The sequence below is a fragment of the Aspergillus neoniger genome (assembly GCF_003184625.1).
Source record: "Aspergillus neoniger CBS 115656 unplaced genomic scaffold BO87scaffold_41, whole genome shotgun sequence".
In the NCBI taxonomy this organism is placed as follows: domain Eukaryota; kingdom Fungi; phylum Ascomycota; class Eurotiomycetes; order Eurotiales; family Aspergillaceae; genus Aspergillus; species Aspergillus neoniger.
In genome coordinates, this window is record NW_020291169.1 from 220258 (window position 1) to 242504 (window position 22247).

Genomic DNA, 22247 nt, shown 5'->3' on the forward strand with positions numbered 1-22247 from the left:
ATTTCAAGGATACAACAAAGTCTATTCATCTTCCATGTTGATTAACTAGCTACTGTATATCTTGACTATAATTACGGTTCATGTGCCACTGTGTCTTAACAGCCTTTCCGTAAGGCTATTGTGAGGGGGTATGAAGCGGAAATAAGTCACAGTGCCAATCACTCTTCTCCTGCCTTGTATCCCATAGTCCATGGAGAAAAAGAAAAACGGGTTATTAGATTGCAGGAGGTGAGGCCTACGTCAAGAAAAAGTACTCAAGAGGTGATGTCATCATACAGCCAAAGATTACCGTTGCAAATATTTCTGTGTAATTGCCTTCGGCATACAACTAAACGACAAGGTTAGCCATCCGCAATTTTGCATTGCGCAGGTTGCATAACTCACTAGACTGGATCTACTTCTTGGATGCCATTGAACTTCAACAGACTCAAACCAGCGATGGCAAAATGGGTGTGAAACACATCAACCATGCTGCCTGGTCTGTCTCCGATGCCCCCAGCCTCCGAATCCTGAACTGCGTCAGTGCCATGCCGGCAATGTCATGGCGAAAGGGATAACATACCTGACAGCGCAAGATGAAAGCAGAGAGCTTGCCACTATCGATCCAGTGGAGTTTGTCGATCATAGCCAAGCTCGCACCAACCCACCAGCTATAGCATGCATCGGGCAGTTTCTCGGGCCTTCCGTTCAGACCACCATTTTCAACCTGTCTTTCGCTGAGCCAGCCCCCAAGACGGTCCTTGTTTACCAAGTCCAGTCGTCCGGCGATTGCCAGAGCTCCTACGCAAGTGAAGATTTGACCGGCATGTGACTCAGCCCCAGGTTGGATGCCATAGCCACCGTCTAAGTTCTCACACTGCTGGACATAGGAAATGGCCTTGGGTACATCAACTGTGTGAAGAAGCCCAAGAAGGGAGAGTGCATTAAACGCGCCATACAGAAAGCGTGTATCTCTCTCACCCCATTCATCACCCATGAAAGCGCCAGTGTCTTTGTCCTGTAGCCCTGCGATGAAAGAGCCAACCTTCTCTTTTCCTCCTAGACCGCGCTTCTCCAGCTCATCCACCGCATCTAGGGTTACGAGAATTTGCACTGCCGACACTGTGTACAGCATGTGTGCATCATGGCCCGGAGCTGCTCCAAAGCCTCCATTCTCCCGCTGACACGAGAGAACGAAGTCGATGGTATCTTCACGAGGAAGGAAATCGGGACGGCCAAGGAGATGTAGAGCTGTCAAGCCCCAATACACCCCATTCAGGCGAAGGTGTTCTGTAAGCCAATATTCTAGCTCATCCCTCCTCTAGCATCACCTGTCAACCATCTTCCCCATCATGAAGAGAAGAACCATGGTTATAGTAAGAATGACGCACGCTGTCCAAGTTCTTGATGTAATCCACATGTCTTTCGACACTAAGGTTCAAGCTGGATTCAGTCCCAGCAGCCCTACCAGGACCCGAAACTAAGGACATTTTTGTGATCGGATTGCTGGAAAGCAGTGTAATTAGTGGTTGAGCTTCGGACTAGTCAAGAGCTTCCTGCTCGCGCTAGCAAGGTAGCCTTATGTGCTGTCCCGACCAAGGCCACGAAGATTGTGCCTGCCAACACAAGGGCGATCAAGGCGGAGAAGCAGGCTCGAAGCTTTGGGGGTGGCAAACACAGGGTCGTCAAGGGAGGCAACCGCTGCACGTGTCCCCCTCACTGCAGGTGAGGTTAGTATGAGGTGTCTTTGGAGGTTAGTCGTGGACGACTTGGGAAGCTGGGAGGAGGGAAAAAGCAAGCTTCGGGGAAAAAGTGTGTGTGTGGTGGAGGGCGGTTGGTGACGAGAGGGAGGGCTGACCATCACGTGATAAAGCGCCACCGGGAAAGCCGCTGGGCCAAAAAGCGGGGCCCATTGTTTCAGCCTGGCGTTTAGGGCAGGATCGCCGTCTCCCACGGACAGCGGTGTGAAACCCCTGAGCGCCAAAGACTGCTTGCCCCTGGGTCCCTGCTCGCTCTGAAAGGTTCGGTGGCTGGCCCTTGTGCCGATGCCATGGAGGCCGGGCTCCCGCGTCCCACTCTGTTCTATGTACAAAGTAAGTTGGTGGCAATGTCAATCAAATTTGTCAAATGCATGTAAGTCCAAGGTAGGCAGGTAGTATCGAAGGTTTCTACCGAGCGTAAGAGGGATCCTTGTGTGATGATGAGCACCAGGTGCAGAACTGCAGGTATGAATGGGGAATGTGGGTTCTGTCTTTTCTACTCCGATAGTACTAGCTAGGCATAATTACGTAGTGCCGGGCTATTGACTCGGTATGGCGTAGTAGTCATATGAGTCTTTCATTGTCCCACGTGTAAGTAGTATGCCGTCGACTAAACTAGATACTACTACTATGTATATATTTTAGTAGATTATCTAGCCTCCAGGCAGAAATCGCTAAACGGGGCAACGCCCATAACGCTTTCGCATAAGTGCCATGAGGTGCAGGACCCTCAGCAGTCCACAATTGATGATAAGTCCCGTTTATCTTCTATCAAAAACAGCAGATTGTCCGGGAGTACTAAAGCGGTAGGGGGAGCACGCTACCTTTGCTAACCGGAAGGGTTGAGGTGATTTCTCCACCACTGCAACGAAGCACTAGACCACCAGAGGTGGGAAGCCGCGTGCTCTTTGTGGTGGCAGCGTATAATGCCCCGTGGAATTACCGGAATATACTTCACACATGGAAGCGCCCAAGTATGTTTTGTTTTCAGTCCAGCATTGCTTACAAAAAGGAGCGCATTTTTCAAAATGACAGTTCCAGGGTTGTAAACCTGCTCCAGGGCTCTCTTGCTTTCTTTTTTCTTCCCCTTGTCTATATTTAGCCATCCGGAATGTACCGTACATAATAAGAGGCACAACCAGAAATTGTAGACATTTGGTGCTATAAATGTCATTGGTAAAGCGGGGCAATAAGACAATGATAACCATTATTTATTCGTTCAACGGTGCCTAGGAAGCCAGTAGTACCTGGGTACGGGGTACACTATCCAGGCACCGACTACGCATTAATTCCTCTTTTTCCTATCATCCCCACTGACTGTATCAAATTTGTCTTGACTGAACCATGGTTGACCACCCATACAGCTTCAAGAATCAGACCACTGGCTGGAGGTTCAATATTCAGACAATATTTCTAATCTATACAATCAGACATTTTGTGAACAAACAACACAGGTTTTTCTTTTTTTTTTTTTTTTTCTCACCATGAAGACTTCGGAAATAACCCACGCAACAATGGCGGTCGTCTGCGGAGCCGACAGAATACTTTTAGTGCCATAAGACTTTTGGACTACTGCATACTAAGCAGCCAGATAAGGTGCCACTCAAATGCTGTGATGGGCCTCCGCGTCAGGTACTCGTGTCTCTCGGGTGCTTCTGATTTGGCCCTGCGACTGAAGCCCCGTCCACAGGACCTTGGTTGGCCAATCCACGGTCGCAATGGCTGTCTCTTAGACCGGGCATGCATCATCCCGCCCAAGGCACCAACTGCCAGACCCGATCTTTTCTGGCCAGTCATTGTCACCGCTTCGAGTGTTTGGATGGGTCCTTCCGATCTTTCGGTGTATATCCCAATGGCCTGTACTCCGTCCACGCAGGAGGTGGCCATTGCAGCCCCGGGGTTGCCATCATCACAATGGTTATTGCGCAGTAGCGTGTTCAGGGGCAACCAACCGACAGGCACGAAAGATAACTAACTATGTGCACTTTGTGTAGTCTACCTACACAACGAAATAATTGAATTTTCCAAAAACATTTTTTTTTCTTCTCCTTCTTTGGCCTCTTGTCTTTCTTCTCGATAGTGATGAAATAGCTGCGAGTTATATAGCAATTATATAGCAACAATATACTTTGTAGTCAAGAGTTAATTTTTTGAATGTGGATTTGACTTTCCTTTCGGACAGCCTCTCGATTTTCTCCCCCATGGGAAGTTTAACCTTTCCAGTTTGCCCCCCTCTCTTCCCCCAGCTGTAAGGTACTTTGGGTATTTCGGTGACTATTGCAGATATTAACCCATCAATACGTGGGTTGGACCAACGTCATCCTCCTGGTACCAGCCACGAGTTCCTTTCCCTTTTTAACCTCTATCCCTCAAATTTGGTTTAGGGTGCTTCATCAATTCTTCACTTGATATTTTTCTTGGATTATTATTATTATTATTATTACTTTTCTTTTATCTATTGCCTACCAATATCTGGCTCTTTACTTGAAGGTTGAAACTACTATCGATCAGTAAGAGAACCTCTTCCAGCATTCATTCTTCAGGAAGGGAGTAACATGCTAAACCGTCCTTACCTGTTTTAATTACAGACATTATCCACTATCCTTTTTTTTTCTCATTACTATTACTATTTTATTCCCTTCCCAAGAATCCAAGGGCATCAATCCACCTGCCACTTATCTGGTTGTCTGTGCACTAAAACGATAGGCTTTCCATAATCCCATAAGCACTCTGAAGCCACCCAGTAACTATTTCGGAGCCTTGCAACGCTATCTCCACTACCGACTCCCCCCTTAAAAAAAACGGAGGCTTCTTAGCCTGACACACAGCCGCGCTTGCATAACACCGTCCAGGAATGTGTCGTCGCTGCGACATTCAAGTCTGAACACCTCCAACACCGTGCGGACTCGCGCTCTCGTGTTTCTTTGAACGCTATTACCACTTCTTCGGGAAACCCGTCAAGCGGACGCAAATTCTTTGTTCTTCCCTGTCCCTGTTCCTGTTCCCTTTATTTTTATTCTTTTTTAGCATCTTCATTATCGCTTTGGGATTAGCTAGCAAATTCGCCGACACCTAGTCGTCCCCTTGGTACGCCGACCGCCCTCTTCAACACCGCTCAGACACACTAATCGAGAATCTTAGGCGAGCGTCTGTTTTTTTTTGGACCACCTCTGTCACCACATTTAAGTCACCAGGAGCAACAGTTCGCATCGCTGTTCGGTCAAAATTGTCGTGGGAGGGGATAAGTAACAACCGGAGGGGGAGTCTCCATCTAACATGAGGGGCGGCGCAATCTGGTATGTGTGTGGTGACTTTATTTTTTTTTCTTATTCGAGTCAAATCCTCAATCGACTGTTCACTATCTGCTCCCCTCAAGAGAGCTCATTTGCCCTGAGACTGCTGGCTCTGCTTAGGGGAATGGTGTTTCAATGCTCTTCCCTGGGGTGTAGTAGCTTTATCCACCAACAGATCGCTACCCATGATTTTGTATCCAGTGCACCGTCTCCCCTGCCGTGATCCTCTCAGGAACGCGTTTTGAACTTCCATCTAGCTAACCACTATGCGACTCTACATTAGAACTATCGCCCCGACATATCCTTACAGAAAAGCAACAGCCCCCTTCAACTGTGCTCCGCGAGTCCAATATATCCGGAAATATTGGCCAAGGCTGGTCCGGTTCCAATCATTTCCTTATCAATATTCATACACCACTCAAATATCGGGTATTCGCATTTCTTTTGCCAAGGGAGCGCTAGGATATTTATGCTCCCCGAGACCAATTCTTCGTGGCTCTCTATTTGAAAAGGAGTAAGTTCTAGAATCAGGAGCTTTGCCGGGAGCCGGATCATATCCAAATTTAGCACCATCCATGAGACCTTATGGATGCTAACCTGTTTTCGCCCCTAGGTCCTTTTTCATCGTCCACTTGGTGTCGCAGCCGATCCTTGACGTACTATTATTTTTCCTCAGCCCAGACCGCGTTCCCGGTTCAACTTTTCAGGGTTACCTGCTGACCCGCGATTGACACCTAAGATGCCATCGAGACAGTCCACTGTTCCGAATTTAGATCTTAGCACTTCCACTCTGCAGGCGGATGCGAAGATCTCGTCTCCACTGACGCCCGGTGCCCAAAGCTCCGAGGGGCCAAGTCCCCTGACACCCCGTTCCCCCAAGTCATCATCGAGCTCGCCCTTTTTCAAAGGGGCCACTATCAGACCCGTCACACAAGATTCAAACAGCAAGTCGAGTAGCCCTACGTTCCCAGCAACCTCTCCGGGTATTGCCCCTGCAGAACCAGCTACTCCGGGTATCACGGCTATACCCCAGTATCCTCCTTCCCCGAAAGACACCCCTAAGCACACGCGTGATCAGTCACGCTCTTTCTTTGCGAACCTCAAAGCACCAAAGTCATCACATAGGGCCCAACGTTCGGATAGCTCAGGGAATTCGGGCGAAAAGCCCAAGAGCCGCGGTAGTTCCAGAGATCGCAAGACTCAGATCTCAACAAAACTCTACGAATCAACTCCTGATCTGCCAGGCGCTATTGAGCGGGCAGCTCAAGAAGAGAATCGTAAGTGAATACGTCCAGCCATACATCTGTCTCGTGCGCTGACAAGCCCATTCAATAGGTGGTGATCGTGCTGAGGAGAAGTGTCCCCAACCAGCAGAGGTGAAGAAGGTGGGTACGGAGTCGGACGCCTTTAATCTAGCCAAGAAGAACAAGCCACGCTTCGCAAACCTTCTCTCTCGCTCCCGCTCGATCAGGCTGGACGACTCGTCTATGAACAGGATAGCACATCGGCGCCCATCCACTAGCCTGATGAGGCTGGAAGAAAACACCCGGAGGGAGGTGCAAGAGCCCCCGAAGACTGCCCCACGTCATGAGCGCAATATCAGGACGGCCGGGAATCCTACGGCTCGCAGTTATCCCGCCGACCGACCCACAGAATATCATAACGGCCACATGCGTAAAGATAAATACTATGCTGGATCGATGGTTCCGTCCGCCTCACTAAGCCAGGTGTCAGGCGCATCCGCTGCGCTATTCAATAACCTCAAACAACAGTCAAGTGGTGCCGCTGATCGTATCGGCAAGGCTGGGAAGGGTTTCTTCGGCAAGATTACCAGGAGCGGGAGCACAAACGAGCGGGAGCTCGTGAATGACGATAATTATGTTTGCTCAGTCATCAATCTGCCACTCATACAACAGGCAAGGCGGACTCGTATCGCAAAGCGACTTGAAGATTGTAGAGACAAAACCGAGTTCTGGATGCCTGCTCTGCCTTACCGCTGTGTCGAGTAAGCAATATCATGAACCTGCATGTTGGAATGGATGTGCTAACGACGTGCTAGCTACCTCAATTTCAAGGGATGTGAAGAAGAGGGACTCTACCGAGTCCCGGGAAGTGGGAAAGAGGTGAAACACTGGCAAAGACGTTTCGATACAGGTACCTCTCTATTGCTAACTCTGGTTCTCTCTGATCGAGTCTGACGTTTCCATTCAGAACTTGACATCAACCTTTTCGATGTGCCAGACCTCTATGATATTAACACTATTGGCTCGATGTTCAAGGCCTGGCTTCGTGAATTGCCAGATGAGCTCTTCCCCAAGGAGACACAAGCCTTAATCGCTGAGAAATGCGAGGGTGCAACGACCGCGCCACAAATGCTGAAAGATGAACTTTCCAAGTTACCGCCTTATAACTATTACCTTCTTTTCGCCATCACCTGTCACCTAAACCTCCTGCACTCCTATGTTGACCAGAACAAAATGGACTACCGCAACCTTTGCATTTGCTTCCAGCCTTGCATGAAGATTGATGCGTTCTGCTTCCACTTCCTGGTCTGCGACTGGAAGAACTGCTGGCAAGGCTGCTGGACAGAGAAAGAATATCTTCAAATTGAGAAGGAAATGGACGAAAAGGAAAAGGCGGCCCAGGAGAAGGATAAAGCAGTCCACGATTGTCAGCAAGTCCAACAACCTCAGCAAATACAGCAAATTCAGCAATTTCAGCAACACCAGCAACCTCATCAAACTCAAGAGAGCCACGAGAGGGCTGTCTCTTCCGGTAGCAGCCAACCTGGACAGGAAGAAGAGCCACCGCGCCCCGAAGTACCGAAGAACCGCAAGCAGAGACCAAAGAACATTGAGACCTCGCATACGAGAAGCATATCACAGCTTCCCGAACTCGGCCCCCCACTTTCCCCGATTCAGATCTAAACAACATTCCATATAGAGCTCTAACCAGCGATATTCCAATACGCTGGTATCCCCAACATCCCATTTCCTTGCCCGACTAGGCTGGCCTACATGCTCGAAATTCTACTTCACCATGTGTAGGGCCTGGGACTGGATCCGCAGGTCGTGCACGATGAGTGAGATTATACCTTTCGATTGTGATCCGGCTCATACACCATTTTCCAATCTCTTGCTCTAGACGTTGGCGCATACATGAACTTATAGCTTTTCATCTTTATGCCTTCACCAGTTTTAGTTCCGCGACGACTTTCCAGCTATATCGGGCCACCATCAGACTGCATGCCTGGCGCCTTGGAGTCGGTTCAGTTCAGACCTACATGACGCTTTGACTTTTGTTGTACAAATCTTTCTCTTCGTTTTCTCTTTCCGTCGTTGCTCGATCACATTTCCACTTCTTGGCACCGTTGGCGACATATCACCTTTATAGCCTTTTCTTGTTCTTCTGGAGAAATCATATGCATGTTCTTTCCTTATCTCATTTCCTACAGGCTTATTCATCTATTGATTCCCCACTTGAGCTGTGTTACGGTGCGTTTCCCCCGAATTTGGCGACTCATGACACTTTTTGGTCCTTGCTTTGTACTATTTCTCAATTCTTTGGCGTATATTGGTACATAGCTGTAAGATAGACCAATGACAGGCGATGCATCAATTTGAAGAGAAATTGGAATTAGTATTATATGGCTGGATGGTCTATTCGTATTTGAAAATAAAGTATAGAGGCGTATCTACAAGCGAAACAGTAGTACAGATGAAGTCAAGTAGTACCCCCGGTTATGGTGCGGACCCCATAGAAGATCGAGAGATAAGACAAATACTTAAAGGGGGTAGTAAAATGTGATATTGCTTTTCGAGCCCGGCGAGACGAACAAGTCCCAAACCAAAGGCAACATTGACAGACATCCAAGCCCAGCGACTCCAAACCGAACGCCGTAACATTTGAGCCCCAGGTGAAAGAACGAAAAATTAAAACCAAGGCAAGATCCGCAGAAACTTGTTATACGGCCTCGACTCTTGACAAAAATCGTTATCAGACACAACAACGACACACACAGCACATATTACACATCATCGGCTTTTTGTTTTTTAACCACCACCCGACTTCCGGCTCTTGCGCTCATTCGCTCTCATTTTCCTCTCGTTGCGGCGTATCCTGTCTTTGCGTTCGGCGCGAGATAGTCCACGGATCGAGCTTCCCTTAGCGGCCGCTTCTTCTTCCTTCTTCCAATCCTTCTCGTTCACCTCAACAAGCCATTCATCATCGGACTTGTTCTTGCCCTTGTAACCCCAGCGAGGAACCCACTCGCCCTTCTCCTCATCGTACACCAACTTCTTGCGACGCTCCTTGTCGGCCAATGCCGCGCCAGGCCGGCTGCTGTATTTGCCAATACCCTTCTTGCGGGCGAACAGCTCCCACTTGGTCGGGGGCTTGGGGGTGGGAAGGGGCTTGAAGCGAGGGAGGACAGTGGTGGGAGGTGGCAGAGTCAGGAGGACACCCTGTTGGGAGGAGGTGATGGGGCAGGTGGTCAGGAGCTGGTTGAGAAGAGACTGGGTGCCATCCCGGGCTGTGGCCTTGAGACTGACGTCCAAGGGTTCGGAGCGGGAGATCTCGAGAGGGTTGGGGTCGTTCGCAAGCAGATGACCGAGGTCGAATGTGTAAGGGGTAGGCTTGGAGACAGTCACGGGGCTAATAGCATGATCATTGAAGAATTAGTATGTGTATTTGTTCAAGTTCAACGGAGTTTATATAGATAGATGATAATCTTTCCCCACGCAAATGGGGAGGTGGATTCGACTTACAGTCTCTCCGGCTTGGGCTTGGAGTCGGTAGACGCCATGTTGTACTTCTGTCGCGCAACTGGCGAACAAGATACTCTGGGAATTGAGGTTGAGAGTATCACACAGGGACTCCGAAAAAAGAATGGAGAACTGGGCGCAAAGGAAACAAGTGATTTGACCGATCGGGTAAAGAGGAAAAAAAAAGTTCGGGAGATAAAATCGCCATGCTGCTTTTAGGCCTGTCACACCGCCTTCTGATCCAGCGGCACCGACACTAGTCCCAAAGGGGCAAGGGAGGAGGAATCTGAGTCGAGGCTCCAAAATGTGCTCCGAATTTCAATCCATTCCATGTCTTTGGGCGACTCCTCCTCCGCGCAATCCTCCGCTCCCACCCCCCATCCCCGCCGCAATCAATCCCAATTGACCGATTAGGACGCTGGCCACAGCGCCAGTGTGTATCGCAGCGCGATGGTTTCCTCCTTCTGCTGGAGCTGCCTTACGCGGCTTCCTACCGCTCCCCGAGCTATCCTCCCGCCGACATTAACAGCACAGCGAGTAGCAGCATTCCACTCGTCAACGCCGCTCCTCGCGGGAGCTAAGAAGAAGGGCGATTTACCGGTTGCCAAGTACCGTCAAGCTAAATCCGCCAAAATGAAGAAGAAGAAGCCCGTCGAGAGGACGCGTCCTCCGGCTGTCGGAGAACGCAGAGCGCTCCGCAAACGCATCGTCCTCAGCAACCCTAACGCTCTTGAAATCGAAGGCATGCAGGATCTCTCTGCCGAAAACATGGTGGATGCGCGCCTTCGTGGCTCCATCCTGGGTCTTCCTGTGCCCATGCTCGATCAATTGAGGGCTGTCCAGGCCTTCAAGCCCAAGCAGGGCTGGTCTATATTCCGTCGGCCGGGAACGGTGGTGAGGCGTGAGACGCTCGAGCTGGGAAGACTCATTGATGGTATCTCCGCTGAGGAGGGTGAGAACAAGGGAAAGGTCGTCAGGAAGATCATCACCGGTGTGAAGGGCTCCGGAAAGTCCGTCCACATGCTGCAGGCCATGTCTATGGCTTTCACCAAGGAGTGGGTTGTGATCACGGTTCCTGAAGGTGAGACCGTCACTCATGCACTGATAAGCAACTACGCAAACAATACTAACAACTTCCCTAGCCCAGGATCTCGTCATTGCCAACACCGCCTACGCACCCCTCTCCGATGAGAACCCGAACGTCTACGTCCAGAACGATGCCACCGCCGCTCTCCTGTCTCGCATCGTCACCGCAAACCAGAAGGTTCTGTCCAAGTTGACCGTCTCCCAGCCCCATCCCTCTCTGAAGACGGCTGTCAAGCCCGGCATGACCCTCGAGGCTCTCGCCAAGCCCGGTATCCAGGACCCCGCTGTCGCATGGAGCGTCTTCCAGGCCCTGTGGACCGAACTCACCGCCACCGCCCCGGCCGCCGGCTTCGAGAAGGGCTTCAAGCCCCGTCCTCCCATGCTCGTGACCCTGGACAACCTGGCCCACTGGATGAAGGAGACCAAGTACAACAACATCGACTGCAAGCCCATCCACGCCCATGACCTCGTCTACGTCCAGCACTTCCTCTCCCTCCTGAAGCCCAGCACCGAGGCCGGCAAGCCCTCCCTCCCCAACGGCGGTGTCATCCTCTACGCCACCTCCGGCTCCAACAGCCCCACCATCTACGGCTTCGAAGTCGCTCTCCAGCAGCTCGCCGCCCGCCAGGCCGGCATCAAGCCCTCCTCTCCGGAATTCCCTCAACCCGACCCCTACCTCAACGCAGACAAGCGCGTCCTCGCCGTCTTCAACGACTCCGCTTCTACCAAGTCCCCCGCCTCCAAGGACGGCTCTCTCGAGATCCAGACCATCGGCGGTCTCACTCGTGACGAGGCCCAGGGCTTCATGGAATACTTCGCCCGCAGCGGTCTCCTCCGTGAGAACATCACCGACGCCTGGGTTGGCGAGAAGTGGAGTCTGGCCGGTGGAGGCGTTATCGGTGAGCTCGAGAAGCTCGGTAGACGGTTGAGAGTCATTGCTTAATGGTCTATCTGTCTGTCTGATTTCATCTCCCTTCCCATGGCGTGCATTAGAGACTCTGGATGTGTATGTAAAGATTATACTGGCCTGCCATGTTGCTTCTATATTGTTTCCCATTTCTCTTTCTTCTCTTTACCCTGTGACCTCCATCCTGCTGTGCCAATGGATGGATTCGAGACATCTATCTATGCCTCTGTATTGTATTTTATCTTACTATCTTGATCATTTTGGGCTTCTTGCGCGTTCTTCTTCGTCCCTCTGTTCTGTTCTGTCTGTATGCATATAATGAAATCTCGAAAATATGTGCTACTCTCCCTTAAGCTGTCTAAGTGGTGTACCCGTCTTAGGTTGTTCGGTATGTTATCTCGGCTATTCTTTTATGGATATATAAGGCTGTTCAGAAAAGTGTGCATCGTATGTGCATAGTATACTATAACACTATAACAAGAGGCGGGATTGAAGATAATCGATAGTAATGAAGAAGAACTGCCACTGTCCAATGTGGAGAGAGTAATCAAGAAATAAAAACAGATCACACGCCAAGTAAACGAAGCAATTCGAAGATTAGTGTAGCGGGATGGCCAACAGGCCAAACATCATCTGATCATGGCATAAAGTGCATTGATAGATAAAGAATATTAACAAAACAGACTATATCACCAAGATCCTATCTGTATCCTTTGTTATGATGGGTTCGCTTCTTTATTCTGTCACGTACTTTCAGGTCGCTTGTTTCTTGTTAGGTGGGTGGTGGTGGCCTATATTTTTCATCGAGATGAGGCCCGCCACAGTTGCAAGGTCCTCCGAGAGCACGCTCCAGAGTGCTAGTGGAGACACCCGTATCGAGAGTGTGAAAATACGGGATGCGGATCTCATCACCTTTCTTGATGTCTTTGAATGACCACAAGATGATCAAATTAGGGTTCTCGTCGCCGTAGTAGGCCCAGCTGGCGTTGTACTTCGTAGGACAGGCATGGTTGAACAGACTGTGTCCAGGATATAAATATAGTTTGGAGAAAGTGGGCCAAAAATTTGGTAAATTATCAGTCGTCAGGTCAGCTTCCAGTTTTGGAAAGGGTTTACTCTTGATAATGTTCGTCTTTTGGAGACGCTTACCCGCGCAGGGGATGGCGTTGACAGTGAGCTTCTTCAGGATGAGTTGGATGACCCAGGTGTCGAAGCTAAGGTCGCGGAAGATGTCGACGCCGAGTTGTAAGAGGATATTAAAGGGGACATGGACGTTGGCGGTCAGGCTGAAGGGAAACCTTCGATTGGTCCAGTTATGGGGGGTTTCAAGCGCGACAAGCTCGTCGATTTCGTGCGCCATGAGGTTGGGATCTTGGGTTTCTCTTCGGTGAAGGGTGATGTCGAATACTTCACGCAGGAGGAGACTCAGTAAAGTCGCCTGTGCTTCAAACGAGCACTCGTAACGTGGTAGTTTGTTGAGGTTTACGACTTTTACAGGCCGCATGGAGTCGTGTAGCCATTCCCAGTCTTCACCACAGACACGATAGTGATACCGTGCTCGAGCATTCTCAGCGCAAGTTGGATCGTCATCGTTTAGCGCAGGGCAGAATGGGATGGGGACAGGCTTTGTGATACATTTGCATGCTTCACGGACATTCCCTTGTCCGAATTCACGAGTGTATTCCTCCAGATGCTCGGCGGCCAGGGTTCTCCGGCAATTGTCACACTTTAATGGTACCACTTTGATGGGTAGCTTTGGCAGCTCGAGATGGCCTCTGATTGGGGGATTTTCGACAAAGATGACCTCATTCTTTGCAATATCCTCTGTCGCAACCACTTTCAGTTGTGTGTTACCTTGATCGTTGCTGGCGGCAATCCTGCACTTCTTCCAAGGGAGGCTTTCATTCTGGTTGAAAAAGACATCTGTTGCCTTCTCCGTAAAGGCGACTGCAGCACGATCGATGTCGTCTGCGTCATGGGGATATATCCTGTCTCCTGAAGTGTGTCCGGCTCGTGATTCGTAATAATAGTACTCAGTATTTGCCTTGGCCGTCTTGGCTCTGTCAGCAACGGATTCCATGACTTTGGCGCGCTCTTGAAATGGCATCAAGTCACGGTCCGCATTTACTGTCCTTGCTCTAAGAAGACGTCCCCTTGTTTTATAGTCGTCCCAACACTGGAGCGCCATGAGACTAAGAGCAAGAACGTGCTGGGTGGCATTTCGGATAGTGGGTACGAAGAAATTAACCCCATTGAACCTGCGAAACAGTGTAGCTTCCGCAGATAAATTACCCGTGATAGGATCTCTAGGTTGAACCATAATATGCTGTTCCAGAGCGTGCCATATCCGCGTATAGAGCCCAGGCTGGAGACTTCGCCGGTGTGCATCATAAAGAACGTCACAGAGATATTCTGCTCGATAAGCATCCCCGATGGCAAGGTCAAAAAACGCTTGTTGGTAATGGCAGTAAGCCCGGCTCAACCAATAAGCTGGGTTATATGGGCTGGCAAGAATAGCACAAGTGTACATATCCAATGCACCTATACCATCATCGTCGCTGATCTCGATAGTGTACTTTCGCGCGTCATCTCTGTGGACACCCCATTGCGACAGATCACTTCGAGGCAGGACACGATACTGATGATACACTTTGCGTTTATAGTCCTGAAGTCTCCGGCCTAATACGGGAACCGTCCCTTCAGTTGAGAGGTTTCGGCTCCCTAGGGCGGCTCTTAACTGGAAGGCCTTCATGTCCCTGATAAGCTGGCCGTCCACCTCATTAAGATCTTCCGTGGCTTCCCCAAGATCAAGACCCTGCCCTTCAAAGATGTCGCGGAATGACCAGACCCTGTTGTTCAGCCCGGAATTGGTCCATTCCCTTTGCCAATCTGCAGGATTAATTGGCGTTAGGAAACTTTCGTCGTGCATCAAGTGGTCATAGACATTCCTTGCGAGCGCATGTGCTGCGGGATTGTCGCCCGCATCCCTGGGCTGGGTATAACGGGGCTGCTCTCCTAAGCTCTCTCCAAGTACAGTGTCCGGGAGGGACCAGAAACGATGCGCGATCCTTGCATCTTCTCTGTTCACATGCGGTGCCCATTTTGTTTGGTCAAAGAGATCAGGCCTTGGGGGAAAGGCAAATAGGTCAAAGTCATCGTTATCATCATCGTATGGACGTTTGGACATGATGCTGCCAGTTGAAGCACCTAACCTAGTCTTCGAGAAGTGGCTCGTAGCAAAAAAGATCAGACTTCAGGCGATTCTCGCCAATAGTGTACTAATAGAAGGACTGCTGGGTAACCAAGAATGTCGCTTCTAGTATGTGCTGCTGCTTTGCACGGGGGTGGGAGAAGCAAACGGAAAGCTTGGAAATGAATTGATATTCGGAGCAGATAATGTAAAGGAAGTAGCAGCCGCGCTTTATAATGCGAGCTTGTTTGACTGATGAATCCCTGGTAAATACCTTCTTTGAGAGGCTATAAATAGAAGAGGAGATATCATGATGAAAGATTCTCACAAAGAGGATGTTGTTCCATAAAGTTACAAATTCTTTGTATGCGTCGCCATTGTGTGCGCGAATAAGAACCATCAATTCAGAGAGAATAATAGCAGTATTTTGAGCTTGTTGACATTGTTCATTTTGAGAGAGTCATAGATGGGTCAGGGTTTCTGGGTTCAAACTGTAATCGGTAGATCTATAAAAGAGTAGTATAATATAGGGTAGTATATCCCCACCGGAATGACTGACAATCCAACCAATAAGTATATGATGACTATCTTGTGGGGTCATCAGTGTTATTATCTGAGTCAGTATCCCATGATGGCTATTCTTCAAGCAACCCAGGATTGATTTGGTCTAGCATTATATCTTAGATAGTAAGTATACTTAAGTTGGTAGAGGTGCTGCTGGTGGACACTGGGATGATGGCAGTTCATGATGGTGGAGCAAGTGCGGGAAACGCAATGAACTAGTAGTAGTAGTAGCGGCGTCACTGAATGGTGGATATAAATGGATCGTGGCAGGGACGATGGCATCCATTGGATTGAAATTTAGCGACTCGGCAACTTTCAAGCGTGAAGCTCTGCTGCTCCTGATTCTCCCCAGAACTAACATTCTTTTTTGTCAGTTGCATGATTGAGAAGAGGGCAAGAGGGAAGGGAAAGAAAAGAAAGGAAAGAGCGACAGACAGAGAGAAAAGGAGAGAAAGATAAGGCACAGAGAGTGAGTGACCTCCTTTCCGGTCAGCCGATCTGCCTCGTGGCCTGCCTTAGGGAGCAGCTTGTCGCTTGAGGTCATCCCTCCTCCTCTTCTCTCCCTCTTCTAATAAAGATTCATCGGGGGAAGACGACCTTGCGGAAGGCGCTTTTTTTCTTCTTCTTCTTTTCTGTCTCTTCTTTATTTTTTTGCGACCAACATCAACGTAGCGGAAGAGTTCCTCCCCCACCTCCAAAGATGTATGGTTCGCAAAGTTCGGGTCCTCCGCAGCCCGAATGGCGTCTGGCTTCTTCCAACACGCAGCAATCGGCTTCATCTCGCCATCATCCTCCGCAACAACCATCATGGCGCGCTTCTTCCCCGCCCCCTCCACCGCCTCCTCCGCGTCCGACAACTACATCATCATCTACTTACAACCCCACCATCTACGGTCAAATTTCCAATCCTCCTTCAGCAGTTAATGTTCATCCGGGTACAAGCATATCCCCCGTTTCTGCCGTTACGGGCTCCGACACCACTTCATGGGGAGTCAAGTACAACAGGCACCAACTTCATGCGCAGTCGCCCCCACCACTACCCGTGAGTGTTGTTGAACGTTTTATTGATTTAACCCTGATGGGCTCGCAATATTCTGACGAGCATAAACCAATTAGCCGCGGCCTTCAAGCACGGCGCAATCACCACAGGCGCAGTCTCCAATTGTGAGCCCGGTAGACCCAAACAAGCCTTTACCAGCTGCCCCAGGCTGGGCGACCCAACCAGCAGATACTACATCCTACCAGCAGTGGCCGTCGAATCCTCCATATGCTTTCCAGCAATCTGTCAGCGCTTCACCGTTACAGCCTCCACCACCGCCCCCGGCTAGTTCCACTGGTTACCAGCGCTCAAGTGCCCAGCAGAGCAACCTATGGCAGCAACCACCTCCGGTTCCTCCTCCTCCCTACTCTGGTGCCCCCCTGAGTCAGTATCACAATCCCTCAGTGCAGCAGCCAGCGACCTTGCCAAGCGATTCACAAATCACCGGCAATAATGCACCTAATCTGGCCATTTCCCAAGCTCCAAGCCCCAAGCCAAGCACTCCAGTATCTTATGAGAGCCAGCCACTACCTGGGCCTCCGCAGGCTCCTGTGGCTGCGACTTTGAGTACAGCACATGGAACACCTCCCGTCGTTCCTCCACCGGTGCCTCCCAAGACCAACCCTCTCAATGCCCCGACTAGCGCTTCTGTCCTAGCCTCTGGTGGGCCTTCAGACTGGGAGCACCTGACACCCACTCCAGGGAGTATTGATGATTTAGGTGCCTTTGGCTCTCGGCCCCAGGATGGGCCCTCTTCGGGCCCACAGTCACAGGTGCCTCAGAGTCGCCCGACAAATATTGAAGAGCCGGTGAGAAAGGCTGAATCTGTCAGCCCTATAACGCCTCCCAGTAATGCATTCCAAATAACGAGTCAAACTGAAGGCCCTTTGACTAGTCAGACCGTGGTAAAGGGTACTCCACCCCAGCCAGTCAGGATGGATAGTACTGGATCTGTTCAGAGTAACATCTCCACTTCTGAAACCGCTGAAAGCATTGACGGCATCATCGAAGCTTGGAACCGTCCTATCGCGCAAACATCAGCTGAGCAGAATCCTCAGAGCTCAGTGTCTCGGGTCAGCACAGGCATTTTGCCTCCTTCGCGGAAGCAGAGCCCAATCGAGACCCCGACGCCTAGACAGGAATCGATAATTCCTCGAAAGCAAGTTCAGTCTGGGTCAAGCTCAGTGGATTCGAACAGTGTCACCAACGGGCCAACTACGGATAAACGAACAATCCTCCCTGCCTTTGTACCACTCGATCCGTATGATGATCTTGATCCCTGGTCCAAATCCTCGTTGGAACGTTATGTCGCAATGCTTCGAAAGGAGGCAGTGGCTGACTCCGATGCGGAACGTTTCAATATATTCACAGCATTTATGGCTAAGGAGACCAAATTACGAGAGATCCTGTTCAACATTGAGCCTGAACCGGCGCCAGTGGATGAGAATCTCAAAGAGAGTCCGCGGCAACAAACGCCCACTCCACGCGCATCGACCAAAGACCCGAAAGATGACGTGGGATCCGGTCTTATACCAGTCGAAACCGAAGGTGGCCATCTGGTCTCGAATAGTGGGGATGACGACTCGGAAGATGGCAGCTACAGTCCTGGAGGACGTCCCATTCTTCCCCAAATACAGACACCCAGCGTAACAAAATTACAGAGATCTGCCTCGCTTACAGGGAGCAATCAATACCACACTGATTTTGTCGCTCATGCTACGTCGTCACGAGCGACATCAGTGCCACCCTCCATGCTCGGTGATGTCCGACATGAACATGCCTTACCCCCTCTGACCACCAACCCTCCACAGCCGATTTATACCCCGTTTCGCTATACTGAAGGCCCCCAACGAGGCTCTGATGTGCTTGTGTTTGATCGGCCTGCATATCAAGCCTATTCCGACCTGCGGCAGGCGTCAGCTGAGAGTGGGCGGGTAATGTCGAACGCTCCAGCACCTACTCCCGGAGATAGACCGGGTTCAGCAGTGCCCCCGCGTCGGAATGAACTTGATGAAACGTTCATTGGGCTGATAAGGGAGAAGAGCGTTGCCTACCGAAAGAGAGCACCCCGGAAAACGTCCTCTCCGCCACCACTGCCGGCTTCTCTCAGACATGGAAAGCCAGCTGGCCCAGTTGACGACTTGCGGTCCATGGCTTCATCGCCGATGTCCAAACAATCGGAAAGCTCGTGGAATATGACGACTAGGAAGGATCTGGAGAATTACTCCAATGACTTCTCGTACATCAGGGAGGCGGTTAAGTCTTGGGGAGTTTCAAGCAAACCGCGCAGAGAGCAATTGGATAGGGAACGGATCCAACGCCAGGAGGTGTCGGAGAAGCGCATCGATGCGCTCTTCAATGGGAAGGAGATTGGCTATGCCGATATCAATGTACTGGAGGAGGAGTTCCGTCAGAAGGAGGCTCGTGCTCAGCTAGACGAAGAAAGACAGGAGTTGGACAAGTTTGTCGCCGATGTTTTCGAGCCTTTGGATCGACGCTTGAAAGAAGAAATAGCTGCGCTTCAGGCGCTCTACGAAGCCGCGCTTGCTCAACTTGATCATGAAAATGGACGGGCCAAGTCTGCGACCACTGAGAGGTACAATCTGTCGCACACAATGAGGACGGTGAATGAAATTTATCGCAAACTCGAGCTACGTTACCAAAAGCGTCTCGAAATCGCTTTGGATCGGGAGCGCCGGCGCAAGAAGGCTGAGAGGCGGCCTCTTGTGTTCATGGGCGACTCCGTGGCCCTGAAAGGCGTGGATCACGATTTCGACCAGATGGAGAAACGCAACATCCTGGAAGCGGCTAGAGAGCGAGATAATAGAGCTAACCGACTGATGGACTCGTTCGACGATGCCATCATGCACGGGTTGGGTGAAAACCAGAGCCTTCTTGACGAAGTTGCTGCGAAGGTGGCCAAGGTCGATACCGCGAACATTCGCTCGTCTGGGCTGCCAGACTCCGAGGTGGAACAGTTGCTGAAATCAGTATATAATCTGGTTGAGTCTTTGCGTAAAGACTCTGAGTCCATCTTACACAATTTCAATATGGCTGATTCGGTACTCAACGATGCTGATTACAGTGTTTCTGTGGCCGAGGCGCGTTATTCAGACGCCGATGCGGATGTTTTCCGCCGGCTCGATGACGAGAAAAGGAAGGAAGACGCGAAGATCCAAGCGGATCTCAAGTCCAAACTTGAAAGTATTAGGTCTGGGCCTGCAAATATAATAACTAGCATAAATGGTCTTCTGGAGTCTCTAGGCAAGCCTCCTATAGTTGATCAAACTGGTTCTTCATCACAGATGCCTGCCGATACGCTTGCGCCGGTATCCCAGCATCTCACGACTGATATTGCACCACGGAAGCCCGAAGAAGATCCCGAGCATCAGGAGAGGCTCCGGAAAGCATTGGAGAATGCGAAAAGGAGAAATGCGGCGAGGATGAACACTGAAACAAGCCGCCCTTGAAGGATAGATATTAATCACTTTCTGCCAGACAGGCGTTTAACGACATGACGAATTTCATATTATGTCTCTAGTAGTTGACAACGGTAGATGCTTTTTGATTTCTAGTTTTAGCTTTCTTTCTCCGCACTATTACCCGTTGCTTCAGTCGTTCTGTATATGATTAATACCATAGGCATGTTTAGGCCCTTACAATCTCATTGTTACATAAGCTACGTACAATCAAGAGAGAGGTCGAGAGTATATTATCTACTGTCTCAATGCTAAATGTATTGAGCTTCTTGAAGTGAGAGAGTAGAAGAAGAGCCGGCGTTGGAAGGAGGCTCTTGCTGCCAGTGGTCACGGGTCCAGCTCCCCACAAGACAACTCGCAGTCACTTTCGGTCAAACACCAAAGCTTTTCGATTACGCAGAAATTACAGCCACATTGCACTCCTTTACTATATGGCCCATAGTCCTCTGGCGCCATTCGTTTATATGACGATTTCGAAACAGCAGTCCCACGTTATTCAGCGCTAACTGAGGAGTGGCCGAGCACCTTTGGCTGTGATCCTCTGTTTCCTCTTTGGCGCCATCAGGGTTCTACTCCACTCAGAGATAAGCATACAATAATATGGTGAGCAATGAGTAATTCTTCGTGAATCCTTGGGAGCTGATTAGTCCGGCGAGAGCAGAAGTTTCAATCTCATCAAACTGGGACCCAGTTTACGGAGCCCAAGGCGAGCACTATGGGTAATACCGGAGCTCCAGAGTCAGAGACCCCATTGTTACGTTATCAGGAGAGAACTCAAGCATTGGTACACACCGGAATTTACGAATGCTTGCCAGTCTTGCGTTGGCATGGAAGGTAGCCACGGTAAGGGGATAGGCGGAAGCACCGCACACAGCCTTAGGGTGGCTACTCTCTTCATCCAGTGGTACAGGCTTGCGCTGCACTGAATGTCGCAATCTAGTCCAGCTCGGTGTCTCCGGTGGTCGCAGAGGGAAGGAGAGATAGGCGTTCCGAGTGTGTGGTCGAGAGAGGGGCGCCTATTAATTCCTTCCCGCAAACTCTCTACAAGCGAATCGTGGGTCGAGTTCACCCACCATGGAAATCTATAGTATCTGAAGACCCAGTTTCTGAGGCAGCGCCGCTTGTGCCACATGGAGAGGACGTCTAATCAGGCTGCTTAATGCCGCAGATGTGGGACGAGAGAGATTGCGGCGCATCACGAAATCCGGTACCCTTACTTGCGGCCTAAGGCGGATACGAACAAATTGGAACCCGCGGCCCAGAAGTTCTCCCTTTGACTCGATTACGAGGCTGAGGAAGGGAGATCCCTATCTTTCGGCCATTTGATGGCGTAGAAATGCAGTGCCACAAGATGCATACGTATCACAGGGAAGAATAATCGATAGTATAATTTTCCACCATAGGAATCCCTGCGTTGGATACAGCAATATGCTGTCATGATGTGAAGAGGAGTTGCGCAGCTTGCGGCAATACAATCCGAAGCCAGTGCTTCGACCGCGTCCCCTTTTTCCTAGCGGTTGCCGCCTGACATTGGAGCCTGTGCCAACTGATCAAGTACCTGCTGCAACGGTGCAGATTGTCAAGGGCCTGTGCAGTATTCCTTCGACACATTTAACTATGTTTACAGGCTGGTTGGATGTGCCAACTCGGCTGCACATTATGATTCGTACACACAAGTGCGCATGATCGCCGTTTGGCTCTTAATATGGTTCAGCCGGGAGGATCCTGTGATTTCATGGTTCTCCTGCCGCTACTTCTGATCCTATAGCTACACGAAATCTCTCTCCCAGCATCCCACGCAGCTTGTAGTAGCTCTACATCTGTGGCGCAGAATCCCGATGTCTCCTGTGCCAAGTGGGTGGGCGTTAACCGGACACACTAACCGCAGATGTGGAAATTCCAGATCATTGTGGAACGTGTATGCTTGAATATATCCAAACGATGGCTCATTTACTCATTATGCGGCAAAGTCGGGGCCACTGACGGCGGGTCCCAAGGCTCAGTGGTTAGTCAAAATACCAACAGTAGTTCATATGGAAGCTTCTATTGTCTCTTTGGTCGCTGTGACAGAGGCGATTGCGGCAAGCTTGGAGCAGTTGCTGGTACAATGTACCCGCTTCCTTCCTTGGTTCGGAACAAACTCTATATAACTGACCGGTCTCGCCGTTGGAGGCCAGCAAATACAAA

At 50.2% G+C, this 22247-nt stretch overlaps 6 protein-coding genes across 6 annotated transcripts; 3 read left to right on the plus strand and 3 right to left on the minus strand.

Annotated features, from left to right (window-relative positions):
- Positions 1-285: 285 nt before the first annotated feature.
- On the minus strand, positions 286-1469 carry BO87DRAFT_430090 (Rab geranylgeranyltransferase subunit beta BET2; the record flags this gene model as incomplete). The annotated part of the gene is made up of 4 exons (XM_025627531.1): positions 286-328; positions 385-509; positions 563-1300; positions 1371-1469. The coding sequence occupies 4 exons, from the start codon at positions 1467-1469 to the stop codon at positions 286-288; spliced, it is 1005 nt and encodes a 334-aa protein (XP_025475494.1).
- Positions 1470-5464: 3995 nt separating this feature from the next.
- BO87DRAFT_170596 (putative Rho GTPase activator (Bem2)) lies at positions 5465-8114 on the plus strand. The gene is made up of 5 exons (XM_025618340.1): positions 5465-5546; positions 5646-6309; positions 6368-7037; positions 7092-7186; positions 7244-8114. The coding sequence occupies exons 2-5, from the start codon at positions 5772-5774 to the stop codon at positions 7957-7959; spliced, it is 2019 nt and encodes a 672-aa protein (XP_025475495.1). The 5' UTR covers positions 5465-5546; positions 5646-5771; the 3' UTR covers positions 7960-8114.
- Positions 8115-8681: 567 nt separating this feature from the next.
- On the minus strand, positions 8682-9956 carry BO87DRAFT_367925 (ribosome biogenesis protein RRS1). Its single transcript, XM_025621914.1, has 2 exons — positions 9799-9956; positions 8682-9685 (listed from the first exon to the last, which is right to left on the minus strand). Exons 1-2 carry the CDS (start codon positions 9834-9836, stop codon positions 9085-9087), a joined length of 639 nt encoding a protein of 212 aa, XP_025475496.1. The 5' UTR covers positions 9837-9956; the 3' UTR covers positions 8682-9084.
- Positions 9957-10133: 177 nt separating this feature from the next.
- On the plus strand, positions 10134-12224 carry BO87DRAFT_380170 (mitochondrial 37S ribosomal protein mS29). Its single transcript, XM_025624236.1, has 2 exons — positions 10134-10876; positions 10938-12224. Exons 1-2 carry the CDS (start codon positions 10246-10248, stop codon positions 11822-11824), a joined length of 1518 nt encoding a protein of 505 aa, XP_025475497.1. The 5' UTR covers positions 10134-10245; the 3' UTR covers positions 11825-12224.
- A 336-nt stretch (positions 12225-12560) lies between these two features.
- On the minus strand, positions 12561-14975 carry BO87DRAFT_419279 (uncharacterized protein; the record flags this gene model as incomplete). Its single annotated transcript, XM_025626937.1, has 1 exon — positions 12561-14975. The coding sequence occupies one exon, from the start codon at positions 14973-14975 to the stop codon at positions 12561-12563; it is 2415 nt and encodes an 804-aa protein (XP_025475498.1).
- A 949-nt stretch (positions 14976-15924) lies between these two features.
- BO87DRAFT_380171 (uncharacterized protein) lies at positions 15925-20255 on the plus strand. Its single transcript, XM_025624237.1, has 2 exons — positions 15925-16584; positions 16659-20255. The coding sequence occupies exons 1-2, from the start codon at positions 16243-16245 to the stop codon at positions 20049-20051; spliced, it is 3735 nt and encodes a 1244-aa protein (XP_025475499.1). The 5' UTR covers positions 15925-16242; the 3' UTR covers positions 20052-20255.
- Positions 20256-22247: the final 1992 nt, after the last annotated feature.